This window comes from Trematomus bernacchii, unplaced genomic scaffold (genome assembly GCF_902827165.1).
Source record: "Trematomus bernacchii unplaced genomic scaffold, fTreBer1.1, whole genome shotgun sequence".
Taxonomy (NCBI): domain Eukaryota; kingdom Metazoa; phylum Chordata; class Actinopteri; order Perciformes; family Nototheniidae; genus Trematomus; species Trematomus bernacchii.
The window spans coordinates 5257845-5275602 of NW_022987689.1; the positions used below are offsets into that span (position 1 = coordinate 5257845).

The following is a 17758-nucleotide window of genomic DNA, read 5'->3' on the forward strand; positions in this document are numbered from 1 at the left end:
GGTCAAATGTGCATGATACCACGTCTGCGCCTGTTGTTAACAGATGAGTCATGCTCCCACTTTAGACTTCAGACATGTGATTATACCACAACTAGGATGAATCAACAGATTGATTCATTGACTTATTAATAGTTTATTACCATTAAACTGTTTGCTGAAAGGTTAAGGGCTGGGAGATTGTGTGACTCTGCAGCCCCCTCCTGTAACCTAAGATCACCAGTGCTGAGTGTGAGATTGCCTTATGTGCTGTATTTCTACTAATTAAAACAAGGATATGTAATCTACACATGTGTCACTATGTCATATATCTGTGGGGTGACCTGTCTGAAACCCAAGCCTGTGGTGGGATTAAAATGCTTTGCCTGAGAAGGTGGCTGGTGAGGTCCAGCCAGGACTGATTGCCAAGATATAGGGCCCACAGCTCCATGGTATGAGCACAGTGTCTCCTACCTCATTATCACAATATGACCACATCTTCCAGCAAGCACATATACACACTCTCCTCTGCAGGCCTACAGGCGCGTACTTAAATATACGGACATATAATACATGCACTCACTTGCACATATTGAAAGATGCTGTCTCCCTTATGGCACAGAACCAGTTAAACACTCTAATTTAGGGATATGCAACTGGTTTAGGGCAGGAAAGGTTCCAGGGCCACACAAACAGTTTTCTATTTTCTCAATCAAAATATCTGGATTCATACATTTTACATTTGACCAATCATCTGATAAAGCTAACCTTAGTTTACACTTTAAAGGTGGGGTAGGTACTTTTGGAGAAACCAGCTCGAGTGCGCTAGAATTTGAAAATACACAGCCGGAACAAATCTGCCACTTCCTTACAGAGCCCCTCCTCCAACACACACAAACGCGCACATGACCAATGAGGGCACGAGATAAGTTTGTGCACAGATGGAAGGCTGACAGGCAGGTAGGCCATCCAGTTATTTTAGCCGGGCCGGCTAAAATGATTGGTCGTGCTTTTTACAGTACTACGGCTTCCACAGATGACATTTTTTAATGGATTTTTTGTCAAAGCACTTAAGATATTCATTGCTATCGGGATGTTAAGAGCATTCCATGGAATATAACAAAAAGTGTATCTCGAGCCGGTTTCTCAAACTTACCTACCCCACCTTTAAGTAGGGTTCATAATTGTTAATGATTTGTTACTTTTGCTGTGTATTAAAGATCAAGGCTTAATTGCATTACAATTGGAACTTGATGGACCATTTCAACAAGTAAATGTCTCGACTTTCTAAACCATAGGACACATTCAAAAACATGTTTTATCTAAAGGGAGAAAATACATTTCCAAAATGTTTACAGAGGTCACATAGGTGGACTCATATTGGTCAGTAGAATGGATCCACAAATATTTCTCTGTGAATCTTTTGGACTGCCATACTGTAAAAACTGCACGCATGAATCTGATTAAATGTGTAGTTGCTCTGGAGTTAAAGGCGTTGCTGTCTCCACAATGTAATTTTGATATAACCACTAGGAGTCACCAAAGTCAGAAATGCTCAAATGCTACACATAGGGGCTATAAATATTAATTAATAAGTAACTTACCGCAACCACTACAATAACTTCATCATATTCTATTACTAGTACTACCACTTCTACTTCCCATCATAAAGTACAGTCTGTTTGTCAAACCAACCCCTGAATACACATTTAGCATGTTGGTCTGTAATAACTGTCTGGTGCCACATGGCTGTCTATGCTGCGATTTGGCAACAAATGAAGCCTTGGCCTTAAATACCTACTCAGACTGTGTTAAGTACTCACGCATACATGCATGTCTCTCAGTGTGAGAGTGGCTTAGACATCAGGGACTGCTGGGTAGCAAAGGCGGAAAACACTATAGTTGTGACTTAAATCACAGAGCTGCCACTGAGCTTATTTTGTCTCAGTTATTTTGGCAGCTTCACCATGGTGACACTAATTGTGCCAGTAAAACATTGGGTTGCCATGCAGAATGAAAAGTGGAAATAGCTTCTTATGATTAAACCCAGTGATCTCAGAGAGTGGCCTTGGCATAGCATTGGAGGAAAGATATGGTATAATACCCCAAGCCAGAGTCAAAATACAGTTTACAGTAGGCCCCTGCAGGACAAAGGCCTCCTCTGCTTTGCCACTGTTGCTTTTTGATCCGTTTTAATACCTTGTTTATCGCATGTCAGATTAACCCCACAAGGCCACAGACAAAGCAAGCCTCTTCTTTTATTCCTGTATAGTTAGCTTGACAATTAGTGTTTTGAATGACAGTGAGTTTTGAGAACTTCCTCGGAAATGAAAGATAATTGCCCCATGCAAAACAGCCTCAATCCAGCCAGACTTCATTTCCCAAAAGGATTACCCATGGGAGTATGTGAAATGATAATGATAGCCACCCACCACTGTGTGTCTGAATGGAGTGTGGTTGATTCAGATTCAGACACTGTGGTCAGCCAGAACAATAAAACCCAATTGAATATCATGCAATCGTAGTTAGGGCTTTAAAAGATGCTGGTTTCTTGTTTTTTAGTTATCACCATGTTTCCCAGAACTGGAAACTGGACAGAAAACCACAACAACTGCACTTGATTTATCGCAAAATGAGAAACCGGATACATTTGAGTGTGGGATGATTGAGAACAGAACATATCTGATGTTGAAAATGAATGAAACATGGGATCCGGTTTTTTGTTTGTTAGAGGAAGTGTAGAGAGGAAGAAAGGTGCACTCTGGTTCTTCTTTTGTATATTCAGAGAAGGACATGTTTGAAGTAACAGCCATGGAGACACAGGGAAGTGCTCCGGACCCAGGGGCCAAATGAATCCAGATGTCAGAGCATGTTCTCAAGGTGGAGTCCACTTTTACAGTAGTTGTTTTTACTTGTTGAAGAGTTCAGTCGCTTCTTTTTATTTCATTTTTCCTGGCAGTCTCCCACCCTCCCCTTTTTTCCTCTTTCGTGTTCTCTCTCCGTGTCATTCTCTTGGCAAATAAGAATATGATTTTTTTAACAAGTATGGAATGTCTTGAGGATTTAATGATCCTGTTAGAAACTCTTTGAAATATCCAGTCATGGTGCTATTGAGAAGCATAAGAAATATTATTGAGTCTTTTTGAGAAAACTTGATTTTCTTGTAGAGCAGTCTAGTTTTGTTTTGGCCTGCTCAAAGAGAGTAAGATTAAACCATGATATTTCTGAGCTTGATAATTTAATAATAACATTATGTAATGCAGTGTAACCTTAGCTTGTGGGTACATCTTGTGGTGTAAATGTCTGACTGGAAGGCAAGCATGTGGACCCCCCACTGATACCAACTCTGCAGCCCCTCGGGCTTAGGAAAGAAACACTGAGTGGAAACGAAACTGTTTCTTCTCTGCAAATCTAATCTTGTTTTTGCTCGGTTTTATTTTTTCTCTCGTTTTTTTCCTCTTTTTGTGTCATCTTGGAACTTCACATTACATTACATGTCATTTAGCTGACTGTTTTATCCAAAGCGGCTTACATCCACTTCAATGCTGTGGAGCAGGGGTGTCCAAACGTTTTTCACTGAGGGCCACATACAGAAAAATATAGGAAGGGCTGGGCCACTCCCTAGAGGTTTATTGGCTCATAAGGTAAGTTATAAGTCAGCAAAATCAATCAAATGTAGGTCAATTATTCTTGATACTTGAAAATGCTTTAAGAAACACAACAGCCTACATCACAGAGGGTTTACTTTATTGTGTTGACAGCTCATTCCTTAAAACTGAAGCCTCAGATTGCTTATGAAAAGAGGAAATATGAAGGGTAGATTTCAAGCTTGTTATGTAATGAAGTTATTGGGCTTTTTTTATTCAACTACGATTTGTTTGACATTTTTTCCAACTTTAATTGACAGAATTGATATGAAAAGTGGGCTATGTAATATATCTTTACATTTGTATTTAAGAAGTACAATATATGACAAGCACAAGTTCATTTGTGGGCCATTCTCCATTATACTATTTTGAATGAGCTGAGGGCCGTTTCAAAATGGACCGTGGGCCGCATTTGGCCCCCGGGCCGTATTTCGGACACCCCTGCTGTAGAGTATCTCGCTCAAGACACATTGACATACTGACAGCAGGGGTTTGGGGATCGAACCACTGACCCTCTGATCGGTACACACCCATTTCCCCCCCTGATCCACCGCCGCCCGGGGTCTCAGTCAGAGAACCGCTTGTCACCCTTCGCTTTACAGTAATAATCCCCAACAGACCGTTACTTGTCCTGTCTGCCTGCTTTATTTCTGTCGCACGCTGTCACGCTCTGTAAAGCTCATCTCATAGGCTACAACTTCGAATGTCATGCGTGCGCGAGCAGGTCTGATCATGACGATGGAGCTCTCTGGTGCATTATAAATGAGTTGTGCCTTTTGCTGGCCGGTGGGGGAGTCCCCCTGTGTCACAGACAGCGGCCATATTAGTGCAGCTGTTGAGGAGTATATGACTGTTGTTGTCCTTCTGTCTGTGAGCTGGGAGGGGCTGGAAACACACAGGCATACACACTAACACACACATACACATTTGGTACCAATCACTCTGCAAATATAGATTCACTATGCGAGAGGTAGACTTATGAATGAATATTTAAGTGTTAGCATCAATCAAAGTTTTTTTTCAATCTTAAGTCAGCAAACTGTTATGGTTAATGGCATAATGATTAGTAACATTTGGTTAGCAGTACAATTGTCAAACACCGTCCACATTTTATGGATGTGTGTGTGTGTGTGTGTGTGTGTGTGTGTGTGTGTGTGTGTGTGTGTGTGTGTGTGTGTGTGTGTGTGTGTGTGTGTGTGTGTGTGTGTGTGTGTGTGTGTGTGTGTGTGTGTGTGTGTGTGTGTGTGTGTGTGTGTGTGTGTGTGTGTGTGTGTGTGTGTGTGTGTGTGTGTGTGTGTGTGTGTGTGTGTGTGTGTGTGTGTGTGGTGTGTGTGTGTGTGTGTGTGTGTGTGTGTGTGTGTGTGTGTGTGTGTGTGTGTGTGTGTGTGTGTGTGTGTGTGTGTGTGTGTGTGTGTGTGTGTGTGGTTTGTTGGCACCCTCCTTTTCCTGTCTCAATTTCTGTACAGTTGCTACTGCTCCTTCATATGTTCGGTCATGCTTTTAAGCTGACATCACACCCCAGAGGAGAGTGTTGTGTCCAGTACACACACACACACACACACACACACACACACACACACACATAGAGATTGTGGGGAGGGTTATTAAAGAATTGAGGATAGAAGGGTAGTGAAGAAGATGGTGCGTAATATAAGCAAGATCACACATTTTGATGTTCCTGTGATCTTTTTTGATGAAACAAATCAAATATATCCATGACTTTCTTAAAGTCCCCTCTTCAAGGAAAAACATATCACTGAGCAATGAAATAGGGATGGACTATGCGGTATATTTGGAGTTAAAAGGACCAAAAATTACCGGGAAAAGGAGACAAGCTGTTTTTCTAAATTTCTAGTCTTTCTTTTTCCCACTGCCCTTTGCTTCAACCTCTAGTAACAGTAACTTGCTAAGTGTGTAGTGGCACTTCTTTGGCACTAATCAGCCTCTGCACTGACATCATTGATGTGAAGCTGTAAGGCATTACAGCTTCTTTTGCTCACCAGGAAATGACAACATAAGAACTGGAAGCCTGGTGGCTGTCAAAAGCCCATGGAGAATCTGGAATACACTTTATTTGCCACAGAAAATGCAAATCTCTTTCTCTCTCTCTCTATCCCCCCCCCAGCCTCTCTCTATTATTCTGTAGACAGGCATATATTCTCTTTAAGACATACAGGTGATGACATCATACAAAATAACATCCATCCACATTATAGGAAAACTTGACACTGTTTTCTCAACCCAACTTACTGATGCACTCAAGCCAAGCTTAAGTGGTTAGGGGCCAGGGTTGGATATGTGTTTGCATTTTGATGCCATGATCATTGTTTCAGGGAGAACTTGTAAATCACGTCATCAAGGATTTTCAATATTATTTTCAAATGAAATGTCAATCCAACCTTGTAATTCCTTCTTTCTCTAATCTCTGTGTTTCTATATTTTTCTCTTCTTGCAGACATGTTCCAGTACCTGCTATCCTTCTCTCAGGGCCACCTGAGCTCTCTGTTAGAGGGAACCTACCCATCCCTGTCCCGCCATGCTCTCCCCCATGTTAACCAGCTCTTCGCCTCACTGTCCCTCTACCTCCGTGGGGCCAACGTGTCAGTGGAGGCGTCAGTTCACCAATTTTTCAACAACCTCTTCCCACTCGTCTACACAAGGCTCATCAATCCAGGCATCGAAGGCAACATGATGGTGGGCATTGAAATGGGCGACTGTCTCCGTATGATCAGGCAGGATGTCAACCCTTTCGGGAGTCATCCAGCCGTCATGGCCCAGGAAATGGCCGAGGCGTTGGGAGCCGGGAGACAGCTCGGCCTGGCCCTGGAGGAGGGTCTGGAGGTGATGAATGCCACCGAACATGTCAGCATGAGCAAAGAGTGTGTGAAGGGCCTGGTGAAGATGGTTTACTGCTCCCACTGCAGGGGACTGACGCTCATCAAGCCCTGCGTGGGATACTGTCTGAATGTAATGCGGGGCTGCTTGGCCAGCGTGTCGGAGCTGGATCAGCCTTGGAGGAGGTATACCAGCCTGTTGGAGCAACTAACCCACGCCATGGCGGGGCACCACAGTCTGGAACTAGCCCTTCTGGGGGTCAGGGACCACGTTAATGAGGCCCTGCTCTACGCACAGCTCCATGGTCCACTCATCACCGCCACGGTGAGTACACACTGAAAAACAGCTTTAATGGCAAAAGCAAAGAACGTCCAAACCTTTTTGTTTAACATCTTTGTTTTACACATATACTTTGGCAATGTTCACTGTATTGATTGGAAGGGTTTTACAGGCTGCTTGTGGGTTCTGAGCTATTTTATTCCATCGGTGCAACAAAGAACCCGGCACACAGCCCTAATGTTTGCACAGGGTTGAAACTATTCAGAGAAAAACAATGTTTATACAAAGAAAACAACAGTCCCACTCCCCAATAAATGCAGGCTGAGCTGAGGCTAGAGATTGACTAATTTTCCAAAAAAGCAAGGCAACTCAAAGTCACCATTGTTGTTTAGGTTTTGACTGCAGGGGGATATTATAAATTCCACATTTACCATGATGAAAATGCAGAAAGTAGTGGATAAAATGGTGATTTGCTGGACTCACATGCTGTGAGTACTACCACACCCCTTGTGTTTTATAACATTTTAGTTTGGATGTTCAAAATACAAAGATACTTTTATGGATAACTGCCAGACATGTCATAATACTGAATACTGCAGTTACATCAACAGTTAGCATGTTGCCTTTGTCTACTCATTTATTTTGGAATATTTGTATTTATACAGTTTTCACAGCAAGCATGATAGTTTAACTATACCTAACAAACACAACATTTCTGAGATCGAACTTCATTTTTTAAAGAGGACATATTATGCTTTTTTTCAGGTTAACATTTGTATTTTGTGCCTCTACTGTGTCATGTGAAAAAGTGCTTTTTTGCACAGTCTGTGCTGTAGCACCTCTTTTCACCTCTTTTTTCTTTTCACCCAGTCTGCTCTGATTGGTTAGCTGGCCTGCTCTGTTGTGATTGGTCAAGCATTTAGAAATATCCCACCCTTAGCCCATCACGACCTAATTCATCCGTATACATCAGCTCGCTCTCGCAGGTCAAACATGCTCAGTCTACTGTCTGTCCCACGTACCCACCTTAACCCGTGGCGATCGAGCGTTTGAGGCCGTGACTCCTAAGCTATGGAACGCTCTGCCCGCTCACCTACGGTCCGCAGACTCTGTTGACTCTTTCAAAAGTAATTTAAAGACATTCCTGTTTGGGCAGGCGTTTGGGTAACCTGTGTGCTTTTATTTTATTCTATTTTATCCTATGTTTTTATTGTGTTTTGTGTTTTTCGCACTTCTTAACATGTGGCTTGTGTGGTCATTTATTATTTTATGATTCCTATGATGTTTTAAGTGAGTGTGAGGGAGAGAAAACTCCCTCTGGAGGGCACTTTGGGAGTTTAGCCTTTGCAGACCATTTACATGCACGATAACCTACAGTATATTACACACTGCAGGAAAGGGTCAAACCAAAAGCATAATAGGGCCTCTTTAAACAGTTTTGTTAAACACAAAAGTCTATGTGTGTAAACTTGAGATTGAATCTCTGTAATAGATGTTTCTTTACATCGACATATCCCTGCATACAGTATTGTAGTACACAAAAGATGTGTAGTAGTTCTGTTAGCTTGTCAGTCATTTGCTTTATTTGAGATACCATCTTAAATCAGTTTTTTTATGGTAAATACCGAACACTGTGATCTTTATCTTCACATATTCAGCAGAAGCCTACTTTCTTTTTATAAGGTGAGGTCATGCATGTGGGTGTAAAGTAACATGAGTCATACACCAAGGAGCAGAAGGTGATCAGCAGAGATTTATGTACATCATCTAGAGGAACATTTTCACTAGCTTTCAGTCCCCATTGCATCTCCCTCCCTCCCTCTAACTTTTAGGAACGGTTGTAGTCGCAGTGCATGTGTATTCAATGTTTTTAAATCAATCTATACAGTAAGAGCACTAATACATATCTCTCCCCTGGGCGCGAGCTGGACAGTTCTGTACACCATACTTCCCCTGACTTTATTGGCCTCCTTTACTGAATATATGACGGCATTCCCAGAGGTGTCAGAAAGTCTCTTTTTGCTGTTTATTCTCCCAATCTGTGTCACTCAAATCCTCATCCCTACCTCTTTCTATCTCTTATATTTGGCTATAACTGGTTACAGATGAGTCTTTATAAACATATCCTCTTGAAACCTTGAGTTACGCAGTTGGACTTTCATAACTTGTGTTACAAATGGGACCAGAAAAGGGAAGAGCAATGCTCCAAATGTTGATAGGGTAATGTAGGGTGCAGTTGTTCCCACATGTCTGTAGTGGGACAACTTGTGGACAGGTCTACACTGGAACTGTTCCCAGAACTGGACTAAAAGTGTAAGACAATGCTATAGAAGCCATACTGTGTAAGCTGTTAGTGGATTAAACATCAACTTGATATTTTATTTGACCTAATGTAGAGTGCGGTCTTACAATGAAATATTGTAACTGATTTTCAAAGACTAGGGTTAGGTGTTATTGTGGTGACTTAGTGAAGAAGGCCATTTTACTTTAAACAGCATTCAAAGCAGACAACCAAACAAACAATCAAATCGAACATTTTGATTCTTTATTCTTTATAGGATCCCATTTAGCTTCCACATCAATGGTTGCTAATCTTCCTGCAGTTGACATAACACAATGGGTCATTACTGGGATAACTAACTCTAATGTAATTACTTAATTTGAATTTGAAGTCACATTACTGGAATTGTAGTTCTTGTCTGTCCAGTACTGTTCATTATTGCCAGACTCTGCAAGTAAAGTTTCACATTTTACCAGAAGGAAATGAAACAAATGTCTGCCTGGAAGGTGGAAAATCTGTTTGGCAGTAACATAAAATGAAAGTAATTTGTAGTTAATGGTCTTAAACATGCAAAAGCACTGGTGTGGGCCTTTTTTCTAAAGTTGTGAAGGAACATTACAGAGCCTGAATGACTCTACATCAAACACTCACATCAAACACACATCCAAAAACAGACTGTATACACACATGCATGTGCAGACAGAGAAGGGTTGGTTGCCAGGCTTGAAGACTGACCTAATACAACGATGCAGAAAGAGACCCAGCTTGTATTTGGTGTGTGTATGTACGCATGTGTGTGTATGCCTGCTTGGTATTCATGGGGTGGCAGGCAAGCCTGGAGCAGGGAGCCCAGCACGGGGACAAGTGGGACAGAATTGAAAGGGTTCCAGCTAGGCCATACAAACTAGACCCAGCCAGCTGGAAAAAAAGAGAATTGTTGCTGGAAACGGAGGTGGCCCCCAGTCGGACACTGGTGGCTCCCCTTTTCTGCGCTCTCATTGCTTCACGCATGCTAAAGGCCAAACATGAACAGCAAAGTTAACTCATTCACTTACGTGCTCAGACACACATTACCCATTGCTTTTTTAAATCGCAGTATGTTTTAATAAAGCCGCTGTGGCCTGTCAAGTAAAACTGTTAAGTCTCTTGTGCACAACTACTGTGTCAGCATAGCCACCTTAAACCTTTAAATGCCCCCCTCCCAGGTGAACACTCAATTTTAAACACATATTTTCTATTTTTCTTTTATGTTATCCTTCGTGTCTTACTGCAAATACCTTACTTAAGCTAATTTTGTAAAACGTATGTTTGAAGTCAAATACAAAGAAGTAACTCTGTGTTTTGCAGAGTCAGAATATTATATAGAGTAGTTATTGAAGGAATTATTGTGACTGTGTGGTTTTACACTGGGATATTATCCCAAGCCAGTTTGTGGTTGCTTTCTCTCTCACTTAGGGAGCTGCAGACTACACAGAGTCTGCACTATATGTTGCAATACGTCATAGGGCAGGACCTGGGTCATAACATATATACTGTACATATACACACACATCACCACACCGTGTGCAGGTATCAGGTTTTTAGAAGTCCTGTAAGGAGCCTCAAAGTGCAGCCCACCCTGTGACAATACTAGCAGCGCGTGCGGACTGAAAGGCAGCTATTGATAGTAATGTGGGGCTGCAGGAGGATAGATTCTGTTTTAACGCATTCCTGCTCTTATTGACATGGAGCGTGAACGTGGGTCGAAGGGAAGTGGTTATGGTTATGGATATTGGGGGAGCCTTGGGCTGGATTATGTCGAGTAGACACAATTAGGAGAACATTGGAAAATATCCAGTAAAAGTGGCCACTCTTATTGGGCCCCCAGTGAAAATGGTAGCTCCAATGTTTGGTGAGGTTTTCTCCTCCTGAATGCTACTCTGTTGAATTCATATCAGAATTTCTCCCTCCAGATTTAACTGTGCTTGAGAGGCCTCAGACTGCTGTTTATTGACATGGCCATAAAAATGACATGGCTCATATGACCTAGAGGGGAACTTAATATCTTCTACTTACTTAAAGATGAGTAGATTTTAAATCTCAACACACAGTTTTTACTCGCACACTTAATCACTTACTCAGTTGCTCACTGAAAGCATTATGTACATTGTATGAGAAAATGGTTTCGACTGGTCCAGATCAGAGCCGTTTATATACAGGTCTACCTTATCCGCTTGTTGGTTTTAACCCAGCTTCTCATTATAGTCTTATTGAGGAATGATAATAGCAGCCTGGGTCTTAAGATAATGGAAACGAGGGCCAGTGGGATGACTGGAAGGTTTCCATTCACCACGGCGGCACCTCAATAGACTGCAGTGGCTTCCATCGTGAGCAATTTTTCTTCTACTCTATCCCACAATAACATGAAAGAATATCATTGGTGTGAAAACAAACTTTGTTGTCATCACATTTTCATATTTTACTTTTCCTAACCCATCACTAAGAACCCTGTATTTTCATGGTTTAAGCAAAGGAATGGGCAATATGTGAAATATACCATGTGTACCACCAAATATGTTTGCCTTACCATTACTACTGTGTTATTCAGTTATGGGCAAAGTCAAAATGTTCCCTTTATTTGTTCCAGAAATGTGAAATATATTCATACACAAGATGAAATAGAAGATGTAGCAGAAAAATAGTTATTACTGTATGCTTAAAATAAATATCAGTAGTAGTAATAGCTGTAAAGTAATTAGATCTTACATGTACTTATAGATAGATAACATATTTATGCATGCACTTTTTGTAACTTCACTCATCTGCTTATGTTTAAATACGTTCTTACAGATGATTTAAAAAGGAAGCACAAGGAAATAGAGTATCCAGAGGATCATTTACATTCTATGGCACATACTTCCAAATGCTAATTAAGATAATTACAGGCATAGCTCAAATGTAACAAGGGCTGTACAACATCATTAAAAGCTTATAATGTTTTAGCAGTTGTGTCAATTCATGAATATTGCATTTCTACAGATTGTATTTTGATCACTGATATTGAACCATTATGATTATATGAAATGTAAATGCAAACAGCATGTGTTTTTCATTTACATTTTAGAATTTGGACTTTATGTTATGGGGCAGGTAAAAAAAAAAAGGGTATTATATAGATGAAATATATCTTCTTTATTTCCCTAATGTAATATTATGCGAATCATTTAGCGATGCTCTCTGACATCATCCGCTGAGAGCACCTCTTTAGGCCCCCTTATATGAAAGGATTAGCTACGCAGGCTGAGATCTTACATACATGCTCTCTTTATGTGATATTTGAGAATGTTAGCAGAATGGCAGCTGACGCAAAATGCGCTCATGGCCAATCTATATGCTGAACCCATCTTCCCGAGCTGTGTGAGCCTCTGGCACCGAGTCAAACTCTCATGCTGACTGCCCGACTTACTCAGCAGTCCATTAGCTAATGATTGTGGGTGCAGCCTCTCTTCTGCTCAGTCACCCTCTTGCATCTTTTCCCGCTCCTCTTCCCTACTTAGTGTGCGCCCTGCTGCTGACAATGTGCTGCAGCCCTCAACACCACACACAAATCCAGCATTTCTTCCCATCTGTATAAGAAATGTTTTTTTCTTATTGAGCAATAGCCATGTGATTGATTGCTGGGCCATTAAACTTGTATCTGAATGCAAAGCAGTCATCCTTTTAGTATATTACTCTTCTATGTAACCCATGACTTGGATTGGTGGAAGCCTATAATTAAAGAAGCATGTAATTTCTCGGATATGTAGTTGATTATACGTTTATGAAATGTTCACTGAAGGGAGACTAAATGATGGGGGGGCTTTCCTTCATAGCTTGAGGTCAGCAGCTCAGATGGACTGTCTCATACAGAATAAGAAAGGACAAGAGTTACAGATATGACACAAAAAAAGAAATGGGGTGGACAGGCCAAGAAGACGAATAAATATCAATAGCAAAGCTTCTATCCATAATAAGTCTTGCTACACTGGTCACAGACTGTCCCTGGGAATATCAAGTACTTCATTTGATTTGGCTGTTACATGATGCAGAGTTGGTGCCTCTACTGTTTCAAGTATCCAGTAAATCAGGACACCTCATCATGTACTGTGTTGCTTCTTTCCACTAAAAGCTGTTTCAATATCGCAAAACAACATTTACAGGAATATCCTGTAAATCCTGCAATATACAGGAATATACAAACATATCTGGGATTGCTGTTACGGTTCTTTTTGACCATTCAGTAAAAATGCTCCATCTTGATTAAATGTGGTCAAGTTTTGTAGATATCCGAGAAAACACACCTCCTTTTCAGCCATTGTGTCAGCTTTTGATGTCGAATGTGCTCCCGCCACCCCCGTGCATCTCCATATTCCCAACATCCTCACCTGATGCCTTTGGTTGTCTACTTGGCTGGAGTTTTAGCTCGAGCTATAGCTGGCATGAGGATATCGTGCAGCTGCTGCTATGAAGGTAACCCAACTGGCTACTGCATCTGTGTTATGGTTTTCGTGGTAATTGCTGGTTCACTGGAAGGCTTCAAATGGACACGTGGACTTTCAACGTTTTCTATCCACCAGCTTATTTTTCTTTGCTTGTGTGAGTATGTTCCACCATATCGCAGACACCGGCGAGATGAACTCACTCGACCTTCGTCTGTCTCCTTTTCCTCCATCTCTGCGGTACAACACCACCAATCCGCTGAGACATGTTGAAACTGTTTATGTCAGAATTTCTTGTAAATTTGTTTACAAATATGGACCAACCTTGTCAACAAACTCCAAAGTATTTAAAAGAAGAAAACGAGGGCCCCTCATATTAGGCTCATCTGTAAGTGATTTAATCAGGGTAAACAAGCCTCAATGTGGAGAGAGAAATTCAATGTTCTCTTCACTGATTGGAATCTCAAGGACTTTTGTCCGTGATATACGAGGGACACAGTCTCTCTTTAATTAGCACTGACATCATTCGGATAAGAGGGAGAGAAAAAGGCAGACAAGAGTGAGGGGGGGCGGGGCTGATTGACAGAAACTGCAGAGTGAAGACTAAAGTGAAAGATGGAGACTAAGTAATTTACAAAGAATGGAGAGAGACCTTAAAGAGATGACATTGTAGAGAGGGGGAGAAAAGAAGGGGAGAAGAATCATGTTGTAAATCGTCTAAAGTCTCTCATTGGAGCTCGGCCTTCTGGGAGAGGCCGTGTGGAGGACTGTCAGTGTTAACTTATACCAGTGGCTCCGGAGGGGTTATAGATGCTGAATGTTTCTGCAGACTATTTGAGCTTTTGATATAAGACTACAACGCATTATCATCATTAAATTCATGATTTTTATTCGTCAACAGCTGCCATTATTTTCCAACCAAAAGAAATACTTGTCGATAGAAAGTGATTAAACTAATATTTATTTAAATGAAAGTCTTTGATATTTGGAATTTCAGTAATAATTTGTTTCATTTACAAAATGTGCTACTTTTTGTCAAGTGTATTGAATATAAATGTACTTATTTACAGGGAGATAGTGGTTAGCAATACCATTACAAATGTAAAATGAGACGGGATGAATAATACTTTATTCTCTATGTAAGGTATTTAGGAGTTGGGACTCGTGCCCTCGAAAGAAGTTACACGACTGATTCATATTTCCGTCACATGAAACATTGTTTTGTGTTTTAACCTTGAGTGAGTGCATGAAAAAAGGAACCTTTTTAATATGCCTGGTCATCCTTGTCTTCTGTTCCACCCTTGAGTCACACTGATAGTTAGTTATCTATCATCAACAGGTCTAATCACAGAAAACAACCGCTACCAATCCATCACACATACAATTATTTAAATCTTGGACATGTATCATTAGATATCGAAATCATTTTTATTTATTATAATGTGCGTAAAAAAAAAGTCATTATTAAGGCTCTACAGTTACCTTGCTGTTTATTCTATGAACAAAGAATCGAAGTGTGCTGTCCTACTCCTGGGTTTTTCTGCCATTTGAGGTTCATAATGGTCCGATTAAACTCAACACCTCAAAGCCTACATCTGTCTCTTTGTGTGGTTAAATGTAAAACACAGCTAGTGTTGTTGAGGGAGGCGAGAGACTTCCTTATTCCCTTAACCCACCCATATTTCCCAGATGGTCCAGGGTTTGAACTGGCATCTTTCCAGGCTTAAGCTTGCTTCCTTAACCTCAAGGCCTCCACCACAACACTGCTCCTCCTGCACAATTCAAGAAGTCACCTTATTGTATAAATGAAGGGGAAAAGTGTCTCTATCTGCCAGGATACTGTACATGTATATGGTTATTCTTGGATGTCAATATATCATGATCAAACTGTTACACATAGTATCCATGTTGATCCCAGTCTAGTCAGGTAATGTTTTTGTGTTGGTCATTTGGATGGGACAAAAGCAGATCTACCTGAAAGACTGCAACTGAAACTGTACAGCTTAGATTTGTTATGATATCTCTTATATTATCATGCATATTAAAAATGCGTTTGTGGAAAATAGAAATGGAAACCCTTTCCCTGCACAAGTAGCTTGTTCTCCCTTTCTGTGTTTCAATTAGGAATGGAAAATGTTACTCGTTTAAACATAATTATCATGATAGTTGACAGCAAAACTCTAGTCATTTGAAATAAAATTGATGCCGTTAGTTTCCTTTGGAGAAACACTTAATCAGTATGTGAATCTGTGGCCTCTCTGGCAACTTCACTAATGATTTCATTTTTTTCAGCTTTTTTTTCTCCTTTGGTTAGTAACCAAAATGAATATTTTTGTAGTTATTGCTCGCTAATCTGCTTGCTTTTTTTTTTACATGTGGTAGATGATTACTGTACAAAACTCTTTTGGAAAACATTGTTAAAGAATGAAACTCTTATAGCAGAGTTGGAACACTTCTCTTACTCGACCATTACATCATATATCTAAACTAAAGTAGGAGGAGGACAATGTTCACAATTTTGATAAATGTGTTTGAGAGCGGTATGTTGTAATGTCGTTTACAAGAACGTTATTTTATTTCCTAATTGTTACGGCTTGATCATATTTCATGGTCTAATGTCTTGTGATGACAGTGCCTGTTGTTTGGATAATGGATGTGAGCAGGAGTCCAAAGAGCTATTCCCAGGGACATGAATGAAAGAAGAATGATGTTTAAGATTCTTCCCATTGTAAAATCATAAAATGTACATCTTTGCACGTACTGTCTGCATGCACACTTGAACTATATATTCATAACACAATGTTAGACACTGCGACAGGGTAAAACAAGCCTCAAGTGAATTCCTGGGATAAATGTAAAGAAAAGTACAAATAATGGCCCAGAGCCAGTGGATTTGTGTTCTTTGGGTCAATTAGGTCATTCAGCACTATGATACATAACTGTGATACATAAAGATAACCCCTTGGTTGAAAAGTTGTTTTAGTTAACGTTCGGAAATGTTAATAATAATTGGGCCTCGGGGCCCTAAACACAAAAGCTCTGTCCCCTTTCATTTGCAGAAGAGTCGGAGGTCATGAAAACCCCTAAAAGTAATCAGTAAATCAATCCTTACACAAACAGGGAGCCAATGTAAAGAAGCTTGAACAGGTGCTTGGTTGTAGTTAAAACCCCGACATAACCAAATGTCAGCATGTGACTTTTCTCAAGTGAGTACCTTTTGTGCAAATGTTAAGAGTTTCTGCGATAGCCATTGTTCTCTTTGGCAAAGCTGACAAATATACTACTGTTTCCAGAGTTTCACAGAGGGCATTAGGTGACCAGATTTTATGTGTGTCTGCACATTTAGCATACAAAGTATGTTAAAGTGGAAGCGGGGGGTTTTAACTGACCAAACAGGCCCTCTTCATCCCACAATGCAATGTGCCTGAGGTGAGAGGGGGCTGAGAAAGTTCCCTTAGATTTACTCGGTAATCCCTTGATAAATAAACTGGGAAGACAAGACCACCGCTGCTATCTGTAAGCCAATACTCCCCTAGAGGAGGGATGGCCCTGGGCTTGGCTAGCTCTAAGCTGATGATATGTGCACAGATACACACACATACACACATACAGATACACACGTCAAAGTTGAGCCAAATACGTTAAAAAAGATCCTGGCACAGACATTTGTAAGAAAAAAGTACATGATTTAGTTTCAGTGTAATAAAATCTATTCCGTTAATATGCAAACCAGTTTCATGGCTAGCTCGCATACACATAGAATACATGCTTTGTATTTCCCTAAAGTCCACCCATGGATGACATGCATCCCACAAATCTGCCCCCTCCATCCGACTCTGTCCTCAGGCAATCACATGAGGAATGCTCCACAAAATAGCTGACATTGTGAAGGTATAACAAGGACAAACAGGTGTTCCCACACACATACACACATACGAAACCAAGTAGTCATGCTGTGCCCACATGGGATTTTCATTCTCACACGACATCATCAGGTCAGGAGATAATTGATTTATGTTCCGTGTTCTAGCCCATGTTATTTTTCAACCTGTCGTCTGATTGGCCCTCATGATTATGTGGTCGTGAAATCCGACCTATAAGAGCATGTCTCTATTTCTCAAGAGGATGCTGTTTGTTTTCCCTAGGAATGAGTTTGTGTTCTGTTTACACTGTTGTTTGCTTAGTTAGACATACGAAGGAGTTCTCAGTGTTTTTATTTTGAAATGCCGGCCTGTATCGGCACACCAGAGCAATGATAACCAAGAGGTCTGACTTTGTGTTTT

The 17758-nt window shown here is 40.8% G+C and overlaps 1 protein-coding gene across 1 annotated transcript in view; it reads left to right on the forward strand.

The window, feature by feature from the left end:
• gpc5c (glypican 5c) overlaps positions 1-17758 on the forward strand; it is a 95185-nt gene that overhangs the window by 16806 nt on the left and 60621 nt on the right. Inside the window, exon 3 of the mRNA XM_034137309.1 lies at positions 6079-6782. Within this exon, the coding sequence (XP_033993200.1) occupies positions 6079-6782 (704 nt within the window). The remainder of the gene's footprint in view (positions 1-6078; positions 6783-17758) is intronic.